At 36.3% G+C, this 23,635-nt stretch overlaps 1 protein-coding gene across 5 annotated transcripts in view; it reads right to left on the bottom strand.

The window, feature by feature from the left end:
- ARHGEF12 (Rho guanine nucleotide exchange factor 12) overlaps positions 1-23,635 on the bottom strand; it is a 154,032-nt gene that overhangs the window by 39,135 nt on the left and 91,262 nt on the right. For 3 of the 5 annotated variants that reach the window (XM_055273488.2, XM_055273487.2, XM_063636590.1), the window contains 14 exons: positions 21,835-22,013; positions 20,567-20,644; positions 20,251-20,370; positions 18,113-18,253; positions 12,625-12,699; positions 9,712-9,804; positions 8,133-8,243; positions 7,750-7,848; positions 4,485-4,527; positions 3,438-3,543; positions 2,859-2,996; positions 2,034-2,066; positions 1,594-1,708; positions 726-831 (listed from right to left, as the gene is read on the bottom strand). In XM_055273488.2, the coding sequence (XP_055129463.1) occupies positions 726-831; positions 1,594-1,708; positions 2,034-2,066; positions 2,859-2,996; positions 3,438-3,543; positions 4,485-4,527; positions 7,750-7,848; positions 8,133-8,243; positions 9,712-9,804; positions 12,625-12,699; positions 18,113-18,253; positions 20,251-20,370; positions 20,567-20,644; positions 21,835-22,013 (1,437 nt within the window). The remainder of the gene's footprint in view (positions 1-725; positions 832-1,593; positions 1,709-2,033; positions 2,067-2,858; positions 2,997-3,437; positions 3,544-4,484; positions 4,528-7,749; positions 7,849-8,132; positions 8,244-9,711; positions 9,805-12,624; positions 12,700-18,112; positions 18,254-20,250; positions 20,371-20,566; positions 20,645-21,834; positions 22,014-23,635) is intronic. The other 2 variants (XM_055273490.2, XM_063636589.1) reach the window with 1 other exon arrangement.

Genomic DNA, 23,635 nt, shown 5'->3' with positions numbered 1-23,635 from the left:
TAAAGTACAATGCAGAGGTGGAAAAATTTTAGAAGTATGGAGACTAAGTAAATATGTATAAAGAGACTAAACAGTGGTGGAGAGATCTATACACACTTTTTTTCTTTAATTTAACAAACATAAGTTGAATGGAAACGGAATCAGAAGCGGTAAGTAAACTATGTTATGGACATTTGACAGAATACTGCCACTAAAGACGTGTTTTTTGTTTTTGTTTTTTTTCCTTTTCTTTTTGTTTTATTGAGACAGAGTCTCGCTCCAGTGTCGCCCAGGCTTGAGTGCAGTGGTGCAATCTCGGCTCACTGCAACCTCTGCCTCCCAGGTTCAAGCAATTCTCCTACCTCAGCCTCCCGAGTAGCTGGGACTACAGGCGCGTGCCACCACGCCCAGCTAATTGTATTTTTAGTAGAGACAGGCTTCATTGTGTTAGCCAGGATGGTCTCGATCTCCTGAACCCGTGATCTGCCCGCCTCGGCCTCCCAAAGTGCTGGGATTGCAGGCGTGAATCACCACACCCAGCCCACAGAAGATGTTTATGACAATTATGTAGCAACATAGGGGGTACTTAGTTCAGAAATAACACTGAATGGAAACAAGGCATATTGGGAGTTCGGTAAAATCATTTTAACAACTCCTTTCTCCAGAAATTCATTCTAGCTGAAGAAGCCTCTGATGTGAAGAGGGCCTGGAATAGTGAAAATGCAGCACTTCAAACTTCAACATACTTGCACTGTTGTCATGACGGCTTGGTCTCCGTGGGGGTCCCAGGATGCTGGGGAATCCTCTTCGCTTCCCTTTTTCTTCCCCTTCTTTATCTTTCTTCATACTTTGCTAGAGTTGAAGTACAAAAAATAAGAGATATGTAACAGAGTAAATTTCTTTTGCGATTTTCATAGTGTAATGCTAATGGTTAGTTCAAAGAAATTGTTAAATGTAAATGAAAACCCGTGCACGTGTGTGTGCACACAGAGCACTCATGAAAAGTTCGCACACAGTACTGTGTACACCTCAAACTCAAGATGTTTTCTTCAAACCCTTTATCACTGACAGCTTTGGAAAATCAAAGGGTAATTTTATAGCACATTTACCAGGAACTTACTCAAAACCATTCATTCATCCATTCAACAAATACTTACTAAGCATTTTACTAACAGTTGAAAATACAATAATAAAGGAGGTCCTTGTACTCATACAGCTTTACAATCTAGTAAACACTAAACAAAAACACAAATAATTACAAACTGACAGAATACTCTACTGCCACTAAAGATGTTCATGACAATAATTATGTAGCAACATAGGGGATATTTAGTTCAGGCAAAGTACAGCAAAGTATAAGGCATGAACAGAATCAGAAACAGCACTCTTTGTAAACTGCTAATTTCACTTTTCACATTGTCTAATAATAGTTTATATGTCTGGATTTCTAACTAGATTTTGAGGTTCTTGAGAACAGAGATAGTATCTTATAAATGTTTGTATGACTAGCATTAATTTGCTGATTAAGTAAATACTAAGACAATGAAAGACACTGCAACTAAATGTAAAGAAGCCCTAAGGCCTGAACGCGCTATCACATTATTTCAGGCTTACCTTGATTTTGGGAAGAAATCCAATCCGACCTCTTTTGTGCTCCAAATTTCGAGGCTCTTTCACTTTTACTCCCAAATGCTTCATATACATGAGAATAACATACTGCATGGTGGAACTGGAGGAGAAATGACGAAGTAAATTAAGACTTCTGAGAAGGGAGGGTCGGTAGAATAAAGACATCAAATAATTTCCAAAACCCCAAGGTTGGAATTATTGAAATGAATCAAACAAAAACTAAAGAACTATCTAGTCATTGCACAGAGAAGAGAATTCTACTCAGGACAACAGTAGAATATTAGTCAAATAAATACAAGCCACCAGAGGGAGACCACAAACTGTATTTGTAAGTTAAAAGAAATAAATTGTAATTTAGGGCTGAAAGGAAAAAACATAGCTTCTTTTTTTCTTAAAATTCTAGGGAAAAAAAACAGTTATGTTACCTCTTATCTTCCTCTACAGCCTGAGCAGTCATCCTAAAAAAAAAAAAAGTTTAAAAATGAAATACAAAAGTTTAATTAATTTATTTTTTTGAGACAGAGTCTCACTCTGCCACCCAGGCTGGAGTGCAATGGCATGATCCTGGCTCATTGCAACCTCCGCCTCCTGGGCGCAAGTGATTCTTGTGCCTCAGCCTCCTGAGTCGCTGGGATTACAGGAGGGCGCCACCATGCCTGGCTAATTTTTGGGTTTTTAGTAGAGATGGGGTTTCACCATGTTGGCCAACTTGGTCTCGAACTCCTGGCCTTAAGTAATCTGCCTGCTCGGCCTCCCAAAGTGCTGGGATTATAGGAGTGCGCCACCATGCCTGACCTTAAAAATTGTTATTAACTCAGATACCTGAAATAACAGAACAGAGCCTAATGCTTTGGGCCACACCCTAAAATAAAATACCAAAAGAACCCTCATCCCCTAAAGAACCGTATCTGTTTCACCCTCATGTCACCAACTGTATATGTTTCATGGCAAGAAATATTTCCAAGGCCTATAAATTGAAAATAATGAAAGTAATCAACCTGTTTTTGATCACTGATTAGAAGTTTTAGAGTTACCCATTTACCAACGCCCAGAAAAAGGAACACAAGAAATTTATCTAAAATGAAGTATCAGAAAAAAGAAAAAAAAATCCAGTTTCTCAAGTACTATGACAAAATAAACGGCTCCACGTACACGATCTGACAGCTCTTCTAAACCTGCCCAAAGGGTACTTCAAACATAAGTAGCATCTCAGTAGAGAGGGCATTTCCACATATACTTCTATTACTTACAATACTTCTTCAATTTTGGCAACAATCTGTTCTGCACACGTCCGCTCCTTCTCCAAAGTCAATCGGTCCTTGTCTCGCTCTGCATCAAGTTTAGTCAGCTCGCTTTCAGCCAAGGTCAGTCCCATACTACGTTTCTGCCTAAAGGGAATAGAGAAGTTTCCTGAGGTAGCCTAAAGAAAAACTACCTCACTCTGGGGACGTTTCGTCACAGTCTCCACAGCTATGGTTTCTAGGAACAGGAAAAATGTCACTTTTCCACTTATGGGTCCACGTCATCTAGGATACCAGAGGAAAAAATTCTAGAAGCAATGACTCCAAGAATACATACAATATCTTAAAGGAACACACTTAGCATAGACACAGCACTGAGCTCAGATCCTGAAAGTGCCTGGAATGGAGAGTCTGGACTCTCAGTTCCACTCTAACCCTTTGGCTCCAGATGTTCATTATGTTTTAATAACAATAAGACCATATGGTTTATCTAGTGCTAAGCTAAGTATTTAATGTGCAACTTTTTCTTACCTAAAAAAAAATTAATTTAGGATCATCATATGAAATTCTATCCACCACTAAGCTTACCGAAAATCTTCCAAGTGCCTTTGAACTTCTGGATGGACTCTTTCTTGCATAGTTTGGATATAGTGGCGATGCAGATCCTCAGGAATTAGCTCAGGTCTTCTCTTTTCTTCATAAATGAAAGGAATTATGTTATCTAAAGGTATGTTCTGGGCAACATACAATTGGCAACATAGCCATGCTACTTCTTACAAATTTAACTTAGAATATGCCAGAGGCAAGTTCTTCAGGGCAGTTCATATATTTCATCCCAGAATTCTGATTTCATTTACTCTTTTATTAATTATTATTATTATTATTATTATTATTATTATTTTGAGACGGAGTCTTGCTCTGCTGCCCAGGCTGGAGTGCAGTGGCACAATCTCAGCTCACTACAAGTTCCACCTCCTGGGTTTGTGCCATTCTCTTGCCTCAGCCTCCTGAGTAGCTGGGACTACAGGCACCCGCCACCACACCTGGCTAATTTTTGGTTTTTAGTAGAGATAGGTTTTCACTGTGTTAGCCAGGATGGTCTCAATCTCCTGACCTCGTGATCCACCCGCCTCGGTGGATCCCAAAGTGCTGGGATTACAGGCGTGAGCCACTGCGCCTGGCCATATTATTATTTTTATTGACACAGAGTTTTGCTCTTGTCGCCCAAGCTGGAGTGTTAATGGCGTAATCTCGGCTCACTGCAACCTCCGCCTCCTGTGTTCAAGCAATTCTCCTGCCTCAGCCTCCCAAGTAGCTGGGATTACAGGCATGCACCATCATGCCAGCTCATTTTTGTATTTTCAGTAGAAACAGGGTTCCACCATGTTGGCGAGGCTGGTCTCAAACTCTTGACCTCAGGTAATCCACCCACCTTGGCCTTCCAAAGTGCTGGGATTACAGGTGTGAGCTACTACGCCCGGCTTCATTTACTCTTTAAATGTATTATAGACTCTCTTTCTCTTGTGATTCAGGTGATCAACTAGTCACCATGTGACAGATAAAACCTGAACAGATGAGCTGAGCTACATATCTATTAAGATGTAATTCTCCAGGATGTTAGTGCTCCAAGCTTACCTAGATCTGCAGACATTTCATCAGGAACAGAAACTTTCAGGTGCTAAAATGAAATGCAAACAAAAGGTATAACAGCACTAAAGATATTTCAAGATGTACCTAAGTACTTGTGTAAAGTAAGGGGATACAACTTGGATACCCACTCTACAAGCATAATCAAGTACAAGCTCATTTATTCGTTCACATTTCACAGCTCCAGAACATTCTATTATTTAAACTTGAAAATAAGCCCTTTTCCCGAGGATCATGCTATAAAGGAAATGTCTACAGTTGTTTAGCTAGATGACTGAATGCTTCTGTGACAGACTTACCCTAATGAATATACTGGCTTTGGCTTCCTGGAATCATTGGTCAATATAATCAGTTATATGTCATTTAGATCAATATAGATAAAACCTAAATTATGTGTATATTATCATATGAAAAATGTACTCACATATAGCCATGATTTTTCTTTCCTATATTTGAGATGCTCATTCCGAAGACTAATAATATTCCTAATCATTTTCCTATGTAAAGTTTAAGAACCCTCACTATGTCACACTCCCAGTGAGAAAATATTGAATGTCAATGTTGAGTTTTTGGAGTTTTAAATCTCCAGTAACCATCTACAGTTCTTGCTACTGAACCAAATAAGGTGACTGTCTTAGAATTTACTTATTCCTAGCTAGGATTTTCCCCATAATACTTGCATAATAATTACCAGACTGTTGTTTTCCCCCACCCCCAAACTAACGGAGGGGAAAACTTTATTATTTTGCATTAAGAGAAAATATCTTAACCTCTTCCTGCTTATTTTGTATTGTATACCTATTTAAGTCATATAATTTCAGAATTTAAACAAGTCCTATAAGATCTGAACTTTTAAATTTGAAAATAAGTCACTGCTAAAAATTGTAAGATCTCTTTATATTCATTTGAAGAAAAGTGAAATGGATTTTAAAACTTTCTCTTTGACAGGCAGTAGCTCAAATCAACTTTCTTAAAAGGACTTCTAGCTCAAGTGCAAAAAAGTAATAAAAGCTCATTTGTGTATGATGGTGTTTATATGAAATAAATGTGAGCTGTAGCATAAAAGTATAATTAGCAAATTAATCAATCAAAGTGTAAGGATTCTTCTTATACTTTAATATTGATTTATAGATCATGTGTAGCAAAATATAAAGTTTTGACTTAGCTTGGTGCCCTCTTAAGAAATGCAAAATTCAAACATGCTTCAATATATTGTCATTTTTTTAGGAAAGTAAATTATTTTAATAAAAATAACACAATATTTTAAACAATGGGAGTAGGATCAGAACCCTAATTCATTTAACACATACCTAAGTGACCCCACTATGTCCCAGGAACTGTTCAGTTTAGGGACACAGCAGTGAACAAACAGAACAAAAATATCTGGCCTAATAAAACTTATATTCAGGGTAGGAGAGTAGGAATATAGTCATCCCTTGATATCCACATGGGGTATTGGTTCTAGGAATCCCCATGGATACTAAAATCAGTGAACTCTCAAGTCCCTTACACAAAATGGCATTGTATTTGCATATAAACTATGAACATCTTGCTGTATACTTTAAATCTCTAGATTACTTATAATACCTAATACAATGTAAACGCTATGCAAATAGTTGTTATACTACATTTTTAAAAAACTGTTTCATTTTTTTATTGTGGTATTGGCTTTTGTTTTTTTCCTTGAACATTTTCAACTATGGTTGGTTGAATCTATGGAAGCTGCAGGTATGGAAGACTGACTGTATAAACAAACCAACTAAATAAAAGTTCTATGGACAAAAATAACAGAAAAAGTGACAAAGTGAAAGGGTTGAGATTTTAAGTAGGTTGGTTAGGAAAGTCACTGAGTTGGTAATTGAATGTGAAAGTGTCTAGACAATTTTGTAAAGGCATACAAAGAAAATGGGGCAGGAGTTGGAGGGAGAAGTAGAGCCAAAATGTGTGTTTGTTTTTAGAAAGGGAAAATAACAATGTTTGCACACTAATGTGATGATTATCTGTAGAAAATATAAAACCGATGATGCAGGAGAAGGGAGGATAATTGTTAGAGTAAGGTCTTTGAGTAGGTATAAGGAAATACACTGTAAACTGGAGCAGAGCTGGCCTTGGATAAAAGATGGACAATCGAGGCCAGGTGCGGTGGCTCATGCCTGTAATTGCAGCACTTTGAGAGGATGAAGCAGGCAGATTGCTTGAGCCTAGGAGTTCAAGACCAGCCTGGGCAACATGGCGAAACCCCAACTCTACAAAATATAAAAATTAGCCAGGCGTGATGGTGTGCACCTGTAGTCCCAGCTACTTGGGAGGCTGAGGCAGGAGGATCACTTGAGCCCAGGAGGCAGAGGTTCCAGTGAGGTGCAATTGTGCCACTGTACTACAGCCTGGGCAACAGAGCAAGACTCTGTCTCAAAAAAAAAAAAAAAAAAAAAAAAAAAAAAAAAAAAAAAAAAGATGGACAGTCACTCCATAGCATCAGGAGAAAGAGTAGAGTACATGGTATGGTATAATGGAGGCAGATGATACACCTGGTAGAAGTTCCTTCTATATACTTTAAATTTCTCAGAGAAACAACAAGGTCAAGGTTATCAGCTGAGAAAGGACTAGGAAAGGAAGTGATGGGGGTTTTAGGAGGGAAAAAGCATGAAGCAGTCATCTAAGGGAACTGCAAATGTGAAAGGACTAGGGACCTGTGGTATGATTATCCAGGATGCATTAAGGGCTAGGTGCTATTTACCCATAACAAGACTAATAATAAAACTTACTACTTTAAAAACCTTATTAACACTTTTAATGACAAAATATAACATTATCATTTATTTCAGTGTAAGTGAAATCTTTTCTGCCACTTTTTAGTTAAAATTATGCCTCCAAACTTCAAAGAGGCCACCCAGAGTTCAGTTATTCAAGTATTATTCCTTGGGTCTTAATATATATATAATATCATATGTATTCCCTTTTTCATTTCCTCACTCTAATTATGCACATGCAAAAAACACAAATATATGTGTGTGTGTGTGTGTGTGTGTGTGTGTATATATAAAATCCCCTAAAACCTACTGTGAGAATTCATGTGCCTAAACTAATTTAGAAATGATAAAAAAAAAAAGTCTAGAGTAATCAATAATTGAAATATAATACATGTGTGAGAAAGCACGATAAAATCCAAAAACATGGGAGGGAAGATTGGAAGCAGGAGGACAATAATTCCATGTACTAAGGCAAAGATTACAACATTAACTTGGCAACTTACTGCTGATCGATCTAGAAAGAACTGATGAAACTCAAGGAAGATGCGACGAGTTTCTTTGGAATTGGTATGTTTATACAGGTCTGAATAGAGGTAACAGAGCTGTAGTGGAGAAAGGAATGAAAAAGACAATGAGGAACCATGGAAAATGTAATTTGCTAGTTCATCATTAAGTAGGAATGTCTGGAACAGGTAGGTCACCATTAACAATGTAGTTATTACTATATAAACAAGTCTTTAAAAATAATGTTTCAATTATCTTTCATATCTGTCTTTATATGGAAAACTGAAAGAAGTCTGCCCACTCATCGTATAGATAGGAAAAGTTCTATGGCATATGAATCAACAGAAGAACTCTGAATCTGCTAGATTGTAAAATATATTACCAAAGTTGCAGGGTCAAATTGTGAAACTACATGGTGTAAGAAAACAGCCAAATGAGCCGGGCGAGATTTTAGTAATTCAATGCTCTGGAAACAGCTGCACTGTCCATTGATCTAGAGGAAGAAATGATTATGCATCAGTAACTCCAACATACAAATACTAAATGCAAAGTAGGCTCAACTGAACATAGTTATCCAAATTTCACTTTGATCTCCCTATAAAAAATTTCACTAAAATTTATTAGCAACAGAAGCTATGGAATCTCTGAACATTAACCACCTCTTGGGGATAGGTTAGAAGAAAGACCACTTTGGGAGAACGGGAATTTAGGAGATGATTATCAAGTAGCTCAGATGCATACAAATCAGTAGGTAAAAAACAGTCTAACAACATTTCTAGAAATGCAGTGGAAGGCTTTTTGCCCAATCATAAAATAGCTGTTTATCCTTTTCTTCTGGGCTAATTGCAGAAATGGTGGGAAATGAAGTTGTATGATTTTAAGGAAGACAAATCCTAGAATATTTGTATAATCCCTAAATATACTGAACACAGAAAACAATAATAATGTAAACTAGCATCACAATTTTCATATTCCCAAATCATTCTAAAGACCAGCATTACCCCCAACTATCAAACCAGACAAAGGTATTACAAAAAGAAAAACTACACACCAATATCCCTCATCAACAAAGATGTAAAAAATCCTCAGTAAAATAATGGCAAATTGAAACCGACAATATATAAAAGGCATAACACATCATGACCAACTGGGGTTCATTCCAGGAATGCGAGACTAGTTTAATATTCTAATATCAATCAGCATAACTTACCATATTAATAGACAATCAGAAAAACCACATAATAATCTCAATCAACAAAATTCAACATCCAGTGATGATAAAAACTCTCAGCAAACCAGGAGTATTCCTTAACCTAATAACGCTTAACCTTATAAAGAGCCTCTAAAAAATACTTATAGCTAACATCATACTTAATGATGAAAGACTGAGTGTTTTCTCCCTAATATCAGGAATAAGGCAAGCATGTCTTGTCACTCTGATTCAACCTCATACTGGAAGTCCTAGCCGGTGCAATAAAGGCAAGAACAAGAAATAAAAGATAAACAGCTTGAAAATAAGGAAATAAAAACTATAGACAACATATTTATCTATGTAGAAAACTCCAAAAGACTTATTTTTAAAAGCACCAAGAAATAGTAAGTGAATTTAGCAAGATCACAGGATACAAGGACAAGAATCTAGCTAATCATATTCCTTTATAGCACCAATGAACTGGGATTTGAAATTTTTTTAAAAAATACTATCTTAAGAAACACACTCAACCCCAATAAAATGAAGTACTTAAATATAAATCAATGACCTCTCACTGGCTTTAAAAGCAAAGTCGTTTCTGTTGGTCAAAGCTAAAATAAGCAATTAACCCAAGGAGCTATTAGTTCTAAGGTTTAGCTTCAAATCCTTACAAATGTTATCTTAATCTCCAGAAAGTGCTCATTTTTGCAACAAATCAGACATTGCAGAAAAGTAATAATTTATTTTTTAGAAAGAAAAAAGTCATCACCTGTTCATGTTCAGTACCAAAATCATCATCTTCTGCTCCAATAATATGAGGTGCTATACGGGTTGAGGGACTTCCGACAAGTGATTGAGTGTCCTGGCAACATTCAGGGAAAAGAAACAGAAAAATTATCTGGTGGTCAAATTTAGAAAAAGAATAAAGCCAACCCATCAAAAAGACATGGCTCACTTAAATGGTGAGATTTCTTTTTGTTTATTTCCTTTGAAGTACTTTATTTTCAAAGTAGGGGTTCACAAATTTTCAAGGCCATGAACCACTTCAGCAGAGAAAAAGACCACAACAACAAGTTTTTTTAGGGGGGGAAAAAAACATTCCCCTTGGAAACAGTAAATATCTTTTGCTCACTATACACTTGGTTGTCTGACTCTTAACACTTTCTGTACACTTCTGTACATTCTTTTATTGATTCATACATACTTAGAACTTCTTACAGAAAAAAATAAAGTTGGCTTACATAAATGGTTACAATTAAAAAATTAAAGAAAAAGTGAATGAAGGCAATAGAACAAAGGAAAAATAAGAGCAGAAATGATAAGGCAAAGTTAGCAGAGAGGTTAATATACCTGAGAAGTACTAACCCAAGATTTCCATTAATGATACATAATTGAAGGCTATCATCGAACTCTATTTTTTCATTTTTAATTAATTTTCATAAATGTATAATGCAGGGTTTCTCAACTGTGGCACTGTTGACACTTTGGGCCAGAGAGTTCTTTGCTGTAGGGGCTAGCCCGTGCATTCTAAGACATTTAGCAGCATCCCTGACCTCTATGCATCCACCAGATGCCAGCTGCAGCCTCCCAGTCCTAGACATCAAAAACGTTTCCAGACATTTGTCAAATGTCCACGGAGGCATAATCACTCTTGGTTGAAAAATCACTGATATAATGCTATAAAATCATCAAGTAATCTCACAAACACTGCTATAGAAACAAAGATAACAAAATTCTAAGAATAAATTGTAGGTTGTCAGATAGTTCCCCATGCAATAGCTCCTCCATTTGTCAACTCACAAAGTTGGATTCAGCACAAAAACGGCAGTACAGAGGCATTAATATATAAAATAATAAACATGGGTGCTGGGCACGGTAGCTCAGGCCTGTAATCGCAGCACTTTGGGAGGTCAAGGAGGGAGGATCACTTGAGGCCAGGAGTTTGAAACCAGCCTGGGAAAAACAAGGAGACCCATCTCTAAAAAAAAAACAAAATAAATTAGCCAGGCGTGGTGGCGTATGTCTATAGTCTTAGCTACTTGGGAGGCTAAAGTGGGTACATAGTTTGAGCCCAGGAGTTCCAGGTTACAGTTAACCTCTGTACTGCAGCTTGGGCGACAGAGTAAGACCCTGTCTCATTCATACATATATACATACACAAATATATTCATACATATATACATACACAGAGTAAGACCCTGTCTCATTCATACATATATACATACATAAATACATACATACATACAGGATGTCTGAAGACCATACGTACTAAAATTAAAGATCATATAGGATTGGGGAATAAAAATTTTGGAAGAAATAGGAAAAAAATGAGTTTGGCTTAAATCTGACAGCAGTTTAACATTGCAAGATCTGGATGGAGTTCAGCAAAGAAGGGTGGGCCTATGATTTGAGAGTCATTTGCACAGCAGTTATAGCTGAAGTTGTATAAACAGATCCACAAGTTTTAAACTGAGTGAATAATATGTACCTGTAGTTTTTCCTCCTAGTGTTGCAATACTACATATTGAGTCTCCTAAACACAATTCTGCCTTTTAACAACTCTTATTATTTTCTTTAACCTCAAGTCTTTAATATTCCAAAAAAAAAGAAATCAGGTGAAACCGGCCGGGTACTGTGGCTCATGCCTATAATCCCAGCACTTTGGGAGGCTGAGGCAGGTGGATCACCTGAGGTCAGGAGTTTGAGAACAGCCTGGCCAACATGGCGAAACTCCGTCTCTAAAAAAAGAAAAAATTTAAAAATTTAAAAAAAGAAATTAGGTGAAACAACATAAATTAGTTTAGAGCAGTAGTCAGACAATTTGATTTTATAACTGATTTGATGTCTCTGATTTTTCGATAGTCTTTATGTTGCTGACAATAAAAACATTACAAAATGCTGTTGTATCTTTTACTACAAAACTGTAAATAAATCTAATTAGAAAATAAAATCAGACGCTTAAAAGCATGCAATTAAGAATATGTAAGATTGAACAATTCTACTTCTTGATGAACACCCGCAAAAACTGAAGGCAAGGCAGCATATTCACAATAGCAAAAAGTGGAAGCAATCTAAGTACCCACTGATAAACGGACAGATAAACAAAATGTGGTGTATATACATGCCATGGAATATTATTTGGTCTCAAAAAGGAGAGAAATTCTGACACATGCTACAACATGGATGAAAGCTGAAGACATATGCTAAGTGAGAGAAGCCAGTCATGAACGGATACATGTTGTATCATTCTTTTTACATGAGTATCTAAAGTAGTCAAACTCATAGAGACAGAAAGTAGAATGGTGGCTGCCAGGGGCTAGGAGGAAGGGGGAAATGTAGACTTAGCGTTTACTGGGTACCGAGTTGCAGTTGGAGAAGATGGTTGGCAGTGATGGTCGCACAACAATGTGAATATACTTAATGCCACTGTACACTTAAAAATGGTTAAACTAGTACATTTTATGTTACCACCACGACAAATACTAAGGAACCTAAGAATACTTACAAACCATGGAATATCTCTTGACTTAATTCAAATCTTTATTAAGCTTCTTTAATAAATTTTAATTTTTTTTCCAAAAAATAAAAAATAAAATACGTAAACATCAGATGTGTCTATACCATACTTTAAGTATAAGGAAAGCCAAAGACAGCACTATCATTGCATGGATTTCATACTCACAGTGTCCTGAATTGTTTCACTTTTCTCTGGGTTTTCCTCTAGATAAATCCTTTCTTTTGGGCCACTCTTGGGACTCTAATGAAAAAAACAAGATCTTCAGTTCATTTCAATAGGCACACCAAAAGGAGATGAGGGAAAAAAGTGTGAAAAAAATTGTTCTGAATTTCATATTTGTATTTACAACTACTAAATATCTTTCATAAAAAACTTGGTTCTGCTACTTTTTCCTTACTTTGGCAAGTCACTTATTCTCTCACCTTTTCAATTTTATGTTGATAAACAATACAGAATCAACGAAACAGTTTCACCTAATCTCCAGGCCTGGAGGTTACTTTTCTACCAAATAACTAGATATATTGCATACCTCAAACTCATTATGTCAAAATCAAACTCTCTTTATTTATATTCCTTAATCCTTACCTTCTCAAACTATCCTTTCTATCCAAGTTAAAAGCATTTTGCCCTACTTATGAGAACAATTAAACTTCTACTATTCTGTTACTCCCTTCATGTGAAAGGTGGATTTTAATACATTTATATGGTATTATATAATACCTAATACAATTGTTCTTCAGTGTTTGACGGGGAATGGATGCTCAAGTCCCTGATATAAAATGGTATAGTATTTGCAAATGCAAATCTTCTATATATTTTAAATCATCTCTAGATTACTTACAATACCTAATACAGTATAAATGCTGTATAAATAGTTGTTATACTGTATTGTCTAGGGGATAATGACTAGGAAAAAAGTCTGTGCATATTCAGTACAGATGCATTTCTACTCCTGAATATTTTGATCCATGGTTGGCTGAATCCACAGATGCTGTCCACAAATACTGCGAAATGACTGTATAAAATATAAACTATATGAGATGCAGAAACTCACTCTGTGGAGATGAGGAACACCCCCAAAGCAATGGGAGACATTCTTCAGAGCAACAAAAATGAGGAACCAGAGACCTAACGAGTGCCAATAGGGAAGATACATTTTACCTATGCATATACCAAGATATCTTGGTGGTATCACAAGATATTTCTGTTACCAAGAGAAAATAGCAGTTTCAAATGTATGTCCCACCTTGGAGAAATGAATGACTTTCAGGTCTTGGGACAAGATATATAAAAGATTAGAATAATTCTGTCACAAAAAGCAAGAAAGCTATCAAAGATATTAGAGGGGCATGTCAAAAGAACACAGGAGAAAATTTGAGGATGCTCCCACCAAGAAAGGAAAAGAGTAACTCATACTGAAATCTATGAGTTCAAAATATTACACACATATACCCTTCTCACTTGTCACCTTTGGAGTTTGTAAGAGTATCATCTCTCCTGAAAAGACTCTTCTGAAAAGAATCAAGAGAAGTATTTACGCTACATTTTCTGCATAAGCTGTATTTTAGGGTAACCTATTAGCTAGTAAGGGAAATCATTTCTTGTAACATAACTCAATGTAATAAATACAGAAATAATGACAAAATTATAATAATATCCTTTTGAAACGCTGAATTAAACTATGGATCTAGGCATTTTGATCATGAATGGCATGTGAAAACATTTCATAAAAGCTTGGGGGCCAGGCGTGGTGGATCACACCTGTAATCCCAGCACTTTGGGAGGCCGAGGCGGGTGGATCATGCGGTCAGGAGATCGAGACCATCCTGGCTAACATGGTGAAACCCTGTCTCTACTAAAAATACAAAAAAAAATTAGCCAGGCGTGGTGGCTGACACTTGTAGTCCCAGCTACCTGGGAGGCTGAGGCAGGAGAATGGCGTGAACCCAAGAGGCGGAGGTTGCAGTGAGCTGAGATTGCGTCACTGCACTCCAGCCTGCGTGACAGAGCGAGACCCCATCTCAAAAAAAAAAAAAAAAAGCTTAATAGGGAACGTTATAATGAAGGAGATCATGCTGACATCACCTAAACACCTTAAGCTTACAACCACAGTAAGACAGCCATTCACATCCTGATGTGATATAATGAGATGTACACAGTATCACCTATGAATTATTCCAAATAACAACTATCAAACCTAATGTGATCAAGACTTGTAGATTTAACTAGGAGTTTTAAGAAAATCTAGATAAAGGAACATGTCATATGACACCATGAAAATATAATTAGAAAATGGATTGTTTTACTGAACATATGACCCAATTTCTTTAACAACAACAACAACAACAACAAAAGGCCAAGGAAAAAAAAGAAGGAAACTATTATAAATTATAAAGACTTAAAATGGCTTATCAACCAATGGCAATATGAAAGCCTTGACTGGATCCTGAATCAAATAAACTGTAAAAAGATCATTATAAAACAAGGTAATAAAATTGTGTATTGAGAAAATACTAATTCTTAGGATTTGATAATATTATAGCTATATTTTAAAAACTTCTTATCTCTTAGAGAGAGACATATTAATAAACTAATGCCTTGGATTTACTTTAATCTGGTGTTTGGAGGATGTGAGGAATAGGGGGTACAAGCAAAACTGCTGAGACTAGGTACTCAGGGACCTGAGGAGGATTATGTTAGTCTTTACTTTTAAAAATTTTCCAAAATAATTTTTCAAAATATCACTCACAAGCTGAAAATCAAAATGATAGATGCTCTGAATTTTAGATGATGATTTGTTACCAAGTTGCTTCTCTTGTGAGAACTGGGTATCAGGGCATTCTTTAAAGCCTTCTCCAAGGTAAGCAAAAGCAGGGAACTTTCACAAACACCACCAGGAAATTATTTTATAAAAATGAGAAGACAATGAAAAAAGTTAAAAGCACTGATTCAAAAGATAAAATGTAAAACAGCAACTCAAAGTACCGTTAAAACAACAACAACAACAAAAGCAGACTGGTTCCTCCATACTTACAATACAATCGAAACAAACATGGAAATCCATAAGCTAAAAGCAACACATCTTTAGCCTCAAACAGACACTTGTAGAAATTAAACCTGTGTGTTATGTATTCAGAAGATAGCCTAGCTTGGACTTTATCATTTCTCACTTGGATTTCCACAATATTCATTTATTTATTTGGCCTCAGTTTCCTCATCTATGAAATGGTGATGCTGCTTTTTTAAGATTATTATGAGTGTTAAAAAAGAGTATCTGTAAAGCATTGGGTACAACCTCTGGCACAAAGTAGGTATTGAACAAATGCTAGCTATTATCCATTCAGCACACATTTGTTAAAGTTCCTATTAAGCCAAGCAGTCTTCTTTTCTTACAGATCTCCCTCTTTACTCCAAATTATTTTCCACAGATACGTTTCTGATGGTGTCTCTCTTCTGCATGCAAGATAAAGCCCACTTTATTCATTGATTTCGTGTATTCAAATACTAAGTATCAATTACATGTCAAACAGTCTTAATTGATTGGAATGCCTATTTCTATACTAAACAATTCACTCTTTTTTTTTTTTACCCACCCCTGAGATGGAGTCTTGCTCTGTCACCCACGCTGGAGTGCAATGGCGCGATCTTGGCTCACTGCAACCTCCACCTCCCTGGTTCAAGCAATTCTCCTGCCTCAGACTCCGGAGTAGCTGAGATGACAGGCGTGTGCCACCATACCCAGTTAATTTTTTTTTTTTTTTGTATTTTTAGTAGAGACGGGGTTTCACTATGTTGGCCAGGCTGGTTTTGAACTCCTGACCTTGTGACTGGCCTGCCTCAGCCTCCCAAAGTGCTGGGATTACAGGTGTGATCCACCGCTCCCAGCCAACAATTCACTCTTTTATAAGGTTATATTTCTAAGTCACATGTTTTATTGTAAAATTCCTCTAAATACAAGATAAAATTCGAATTTCTCATTCGTATCATTTGCTCTGAATGCCTACAATTTGCTACACTTTGGAAACATAAAGTCAGACAAGACAGTCCCTCTGCTCTCAAGGAACTTCCCATCTCATGGTAGGGACAAGCCATGAAAACAGCGAGGAGATGCAGCACTAAAACAAAAAGAAGAGTACGAGAAGCCTTCCCAAAAGCAGTATGTACTGCTAGCTAGAACAAGTTGAAGCCCTTTATAACCTGGACTCATGATTTTTGGCTTCTAAGATAATCTCTAGCCATTCCATCTATAACCCTAATATGCCAGGTTGCCCAAAAATTTTCACTGCTCTCTCAAAATGTTATGCATTTTCATACCTCAGTGCATTTGTTTATATTTAGATTACTGGTATTTTGGAGCTAGGTGGAAGTAGATCACCTATTGCCTGAATAAGTTTGGAAAGTTAGTTAACTCCCTTTGGCCTCAATTTTTTCTTTTGTAAAGTTACAGTAACAACAGTACTACTTCATAAGGCTGTTTTGAGAATTAACTAAGGAACATAAAACCTTATCACTGTGTATGGGATATATACCCAACAAATATTAGCGACTACCATTTTTTCCTTCAGCCCAAATTGAAATTTTCCATTAAAACCTTTAGCTAACCCAATCACAAGACTCCTATCACAATCTTAAAAAAACAAAACAAAACAAAACAACCCACAAATCCTCAGTTTGTTTTTTGCATGAGGAACTGGGTCATTGGGCCTAAGCCTCAAGAGATAGCCTGAATGATGGCTTAGACCATGGCTTCCTTTTTAAAAAACAAAACAAAACAAAACAATCCCCCAATAGCAACCTTCAATAAGAGAGAAACTTCACATTGTTAAATAGCAGATGTGTGTATATGTAACAAAAGTCCCAAGAAGTGACACCTCTTCTATATGCAAAGCATTGTATTTCCTGTTCTTTTTTTAAAAAAGAAATAAACCCACAAAATTGATTTCATGACCCACAATTACAAAACATTCATTCAAACTTCTTCCCTCATCACTTTTAAAGAGGGTGATCTACATTTAAGTCATTATTCCTATCACTGCATACAATTTACAAAGTATTGCTGAGTAAGTAATACTGAACTTAGCTGTTAAGTATTCATATGTCTATGGTGCTACATCATATTCAGCTTAAAATGTTTTATTATCATCTTAACAGATATTCATGTTCATCTGGCAGTTTCTGGGTTAATCAAGAAAGTGCTGTTACTAAACCTGGGCTATTAACTGAAGCCTATCTAACAGGACTAAGGTTTTTCCTCTTGGTAATGGCAAAGTGCCCCATGATTCAAGACTGAGTCACTCTGACCACAAATGGAATATTAACATGCTCTTAAAGATATCAACAGTTGGTCTCTCGGTTCAGTAAGAATGCACTGGCATTAGTAACTTCTCTACCCACAAACAAGATGCCTGCTGGGAAATTCCATCCCTGTAAAAGAAACAGTTGGCAATGGGTGTTCAAGGGAAAAAGTGAACTCTGGAATTAAAAGTTTATATACAACAGTATCCAGATTTCTGTTTATCAAATTGGTACATTAAAAATGGGGATGGTAAAAAGTGCTAAGACACCTCTAATTCACATCACTTAAAATCAAATCTACAAAGGGGCTGTAAAGAAGAATACAGAAGAAAAAAGATTTAGAACACTGAATGCTTACATCTGCATTGTCACTACTGGGCCGAGAAGCATCTCCACTGCTACAGTCAGTCCTGCCCAGTCCATCTCCAGGATCTGTTTCTGCCTCACTGACTGTTAGGGTGTCCCCTAAAGGTCTGGAGGGTGTAACTACAGCTCCATCCTAAAACAGATTAAAGAAAAACACACGCACACAAACACATAAAAGAAAACTTTCATTACTTGCTGCATAAAGAAATAGAATGGTACTACAATCTACATGGAGACTACTAAAAGTTGGACATTCTGGTATGTTCAAGTATGTTTAAAATTCTACGAGTAAAATCCATAAATAACTACTAATTCCGGTATTCTAAAATGTCATGACCTTAAAGACAGGGCAAGTGATATTTTGGTAAAAAGAATATAAGTTCAAATTTCTAAATATAGGAAAAGGTAAAATGGTTGGTTAATTTATATAATTTATATTGTCTGCTCATTAATAAAGGTTATTACCCTATAGTTTCTTGTTAACTACCTTCCAATGCTTCAGAGTGTCAATCAATGGCCAATTCTGGGACATAATGCTATAACATAAATTATTATAAGCATTTAGATCAGGTTATAAGCATTTATTTATTTATTTAATTTGAGACAGAGTCTTGCTCTGTCACCTAGGCTGGAGTGCAGTGGCAGGATCTCGGCTCACTGCAACCTCCGCCTCCATGGTTCAAGCCATTCTCCTGCCTCAGCCTCCCGAGTAGCTGCGATTACAGGCACACACCACCAAGCTTGGCTAATTTTTTTATTTTTAGTAGAGTCGGAGTTTCACCATGTTGGCCAGGATGGTCTCAAACTCCTGACCTCAAGATGATCTGCCCACCTCGGCCTCCCAAAGTGCTGGGATTACAGGCGTGAGCCACCGTGCCTCGCCAGGTTATAAGCATTAAGATCGCTGTCCAAACAGGGTAAGAATATTATATTTGCCTAGTAATAACATAAAACTGTCAACATTACTGAGGTGTAATATTCAAAATGTGACATCGCTAGTGGGACTGAAAGTAATGAAAAAAAAATGGAATGAAAAGTACACTAAACCAGGATGTCAGGGTACCTTACATACTGTATGGCCTTGTATAGGTGATTTAACCAGTTTAGACCCTAGGTTTCTCAACTATAATATAATTTTTTTAAATCAGAAAGTAAGCAGATTAGGCTAGATGATCTCAAAGAATTGTTTTGTGAATATGCAGCCTTCCCTTCAGACTTAACTCAGGAATAGTGATAAATAAACAGCTTTTACTTATTTTAAATGTATAGGCAATTTATCTACTTTGCATTAAGATGAAGTACAAGGTGCTTTACATATCCCAAATCTGAGTATTACAGAATATAAGTCTGGTTAACATATAAATGCTGAGCTTTTTTTTTCTTATGAGACCATTATCTCTATATTGCTGTATAGCTTATACAATACAGCTTATACAATATACAATACAGCATATAGCTATATTGCTATATGCTGTATAGCTTATAACTACACAGCAAATTCTACTGAAATCTATTTTTAAATTACAATAAAAATATAGTCATTAAGAGTATGAATGTGCTTTTAAATCCTCAGACTGGGTTTGAATTCTAGTTCTATTACTTTGCAGCTATATGACCTCAGACAAGTCATTGAATCTCTCTAACTCATCTCTAAGTATATACGTAAACTGGAGGAAAACAACCATAAGTAACCTCAGAGATGTTATGCAGATTAAATAAGAAAATGCTTGTCCATATATTTAGCTCAATGCCTGTCGTTTTAAAATCTTAAATTTCTACTTAAAAACGTATCAACTGCCATTCTGTTTTAAGATGGCAGAATGAACCACAAAAAATATAAATATATATATCTAAATACATTTTAGTAGTTTGTCACATCAAAGCAAAAGCACTCAATTCTTTTTTAAATTATTATGGAACAAAGAAATGTGATCTCATGAGCAAGCAAACAATCAGACGCCCACATTTATTTTTGTTAATCATTACTTCTGTAACATCCTTAACAGGACATCCTGTTGTCCTACGCTAGAAAAATAACTTTAAAAAAGGCAACTGCAACATTCTCTGACACATTCCCAGAAGAAAATTCTCCTGCAAAAAGTTGGGTAGCACTTGTAATAGTGATGCTACCTGAGCAGAGCCTGTGGCTTTGGATAACTGCTCTTGCAGCTGAGGAATGTGTTTCTTGGCCTCTTGGATCTCTTTTAGCAATCTTTGGGCAGGTGTTCGGTTGTAATCTTCCTGCAATAACTGAAAAGTTATAAAAATATTTTCAGAATTAATTACTTATGTAAAAAAGATACAGAAATAGTCCATTCTTAATCAATAATATAACTAATGGCATTGGTTACAATACTGCTTGATTGTGACTATGATAAACACCAACTCAACCATGCCCACTCACGTTTTTATTGGCCTGTAAACAGCCCTACTTCTCATTTAATACCTGTAGCCGTTCCTGTTCTTTCTGTAACATTTTTCTCAGAATTTCTACTTTCTGGTTATGAACCACATTGTTTTCCTCCTAGAAAAGAAAAAGATAAAAAACAAACAACAACCAGTATAGAGAAAATGAAGCTAAAATAAATAGAGAAAATGTGACATACGAAGTTCTGCCTCGGCTCCAATTATCAATACCTATTAGGTTTTTATTTCTGGGTTATGTGGACAGGCTTTTAGACATGACACTTATAAGAAACTGCAAGGAAATGTCTGCCCTTCTATTTCATTTTTATTAAACTGGATTCAAGAGAACATTAAATGTTGATATTGGAGAAATGAAGTTGTCTTAGTGTAAGAATAGTATCTTTCACTTTCCCTCATTTGGATCTTTACTATCAATCCCCATGCATAGCTCAAACTCCCAGTACCTCTTACCTGAAATATGAAGACAGCTCCCTAATTCATCACCCATCATCCCTCCTTGTTTCACAACCCTATAATATTTTACCAAATTAGTCTTCCTATAATCCTAGGATAATCATGTACTCTATTGCTTCAAAAGAAACAACATTGAATGGATTCTTACTGCTTATCTAGTTACATGTAAATTAGCTTGGGAGATGTGACTTTTCAAAATATATAGTCAACCTACTATTTTCAAGTTCATCTCCCACTATGCACATCCTTAACAGGCACCAACCAAACAAAAATCCTAGCTACTTCTCCACAACATTTGATGCTTTCTTGGCTCCTTCTATTTATTGTTCTTCTTCTGTGTGCTTTCTCCCTCCTTTGAATCCTCATAGAACTTAGTATTTTTTTGCCCTCATAATGTCTACATTCTGCCTTGTATTATAGTTACTTGTATACTCTTGATTCAATCTCAATCAACAAAGTTTTGTTAAGCACCTTCTACATGCTAAGCAATAGTTCAGTACTGGAAACATAACAGTAAACAAAATAAACAAAAATCCCTGCCCTCCTAAAAGTACACATTCTAAGATGACTATAATCTTGAACATAGAGTACCTTAACTATATTTTTGTGGGTGGCACATTGGTTTACATATGACAGGTGTTTAATACTTGTTAAATTAAATCTGCTATGACAATATTCTAATCATTCCTATTATGTAATTTTTATATTAGTAAATCGTTTTCTAAAATCTTAAATTTAATTAGTTCATCAGCCGAATACTTGAAAACTCTCAATATAAAGTAAACACATCCTTATAAGACTGAGCATTTAACTAAGAAATTTCCCCATTCTTACCCCCATGAGCACAGGACTAGTGATTCTCTCCATATTCCCAGATGCTCCAGGTGAATGAGGAGATGTCATGATGGGAGACATATGTCCAATGGCTGATGGCTCTACTTCAGAGTCGGCAAGTGGAATCTGGGGCGACCCAGGTGGGCGTCCCTGAACAGTGAGAGCTACATAGGAACCAGCTTTGGGTGGGGAGATGGAAAAAGGGAAGGGAAGGAAAAACAACATTGTCAAGAAACTTTTTATACCATTTTACTACTTAATCTTCGATAGTTCTAAAAGATCCAGTTATATAAGACTGTCCCATCATCTGCTAATCATGTCTCCACAGAAAAAAAAAACTAATTTGTCATTTCTCTTTTATGACTGTCCTAAAAATCCAAAAGAATGATGCTGTTTTCAGATAGCAAGTTACTACTAGTAAGATAAGATATTACTTAAAAGCAAATAAAATGTATAATTCCAAGAATATATTTTCTTAATTTAGAGGAGTGTTAAGATCAACCTTCTATTAGTGGCTATGTTTAATTAATTTCTTAAATGTAAATTTGTTAAATCTTCTTTTTTTTTTTTTTTTAATTAGGGTCTCACTTTGTCACCCAGGCTGGAGTGCAGTGGCACGATCTCAGCTCACTGCAGCCTCGACTTTCTGAGTTCAAGAAATACTCCCGCCTCAGCCCCCACAAGTAGCTTTGATTTTTTTTTTTTTAAAGATGGGATTTCGTCATGTTGCCCAGGCTGGTCTTAAACTCCTGAGCTCAAGTGATCCGCCCGCCTCGGCCTCCCAAGGTGCTAGGATTACAGGTGTGAGACATGGCACCTGGCCTAGATCTTCATATTTTAAGATGATACTAACTAGGCAGGGTTTAGTGAATATGCTAGAATATAAAATGCAATTTTAAATTAACTTTACAAAATGAGTATGACCAAAAAATATTCCACAATAACAGGGAAAAACACAATCAATAATAAGTAGTAAATTTTAGTAGAAAATATTTGGAGGAATGGACAGGAATTCGTTAGACATATTACCGGGTGGGGGGGAATCTAGACAGCAAAAATCACCATAATCAGGCCGGGCGTGGTGGCTCATGCCTGTAATCCCAGCACTTTGGGAGGCTGAGGCGGGCAGATCACGAGTTTAGGAGATCAAGACCAGCCTGTCTAACATGGTAAAACCCCATCTCTACTAAAAATACAAAAAATTAGCCGAGCGTGGTGGCACATGACTGTAGTCTCAGCTACTAGGGAAGCTGAGGCAGGAGAATCGCTTGAACCTGGGAGGTGGAGGTTGCAGTGAGCCGAGATTGCGCCACTGCACTCCAGCATGGGTGACAGAACAAGACTTCGTCTCAAAAAAAAAAAAAAAAAAAAAAAAAATCACCATAATCAGAGTCAGTAATAGACATGGCAAAACTTTTTTCTTAGTTATTTCAATAGAACTTTTAAATGTATTTCACACTTGTCTCCCAATTTAACCCTCCCATGGAAATCATTATCAATTATTTCACAGTGTTTTGGTGTTCTAAAAACTATTTTTGCTATGTATAATAGTCACAAGTGTTATGATTTGGAGGAATTTTACGTATAAACACTTTCTAAGGCTCTTCAATCTTATTGCTCTCTATCAGAAAGTCATCTATTATATCTCACTTGCCTATGTATTTGCTTATAATAGCTTCCTAGCTTTTCCCTTCCTTTCTTTAGCTGTTTCTAAACTGCTCTGGTTTGATATCACTTTTATTATATCCAGAATACGTATTAGAAAGTAGGACATGCAGGAACTCTGTTACATACACCCAGG

Source organism: Symphalangus syndactylus, chromosome 3 (genome assembly GCF_028878055.3).
Source record: "Symphalangus syndactylus isolate Jambi chromosome 3, NHGRI_mSymSyn1-v2.1_pri, whole genome shotgun sequence".
In the NCBI taxonomy this organism is placed as follows: Eukaryota; Metazoa; Chordata; class Mammalia; order Primates; family Hylobatidae; genus Symphalangus; species Symphalangus syndactylus.
This window is presented reverse-complemented; position numbering and strand designations above follow the sequence as displayed.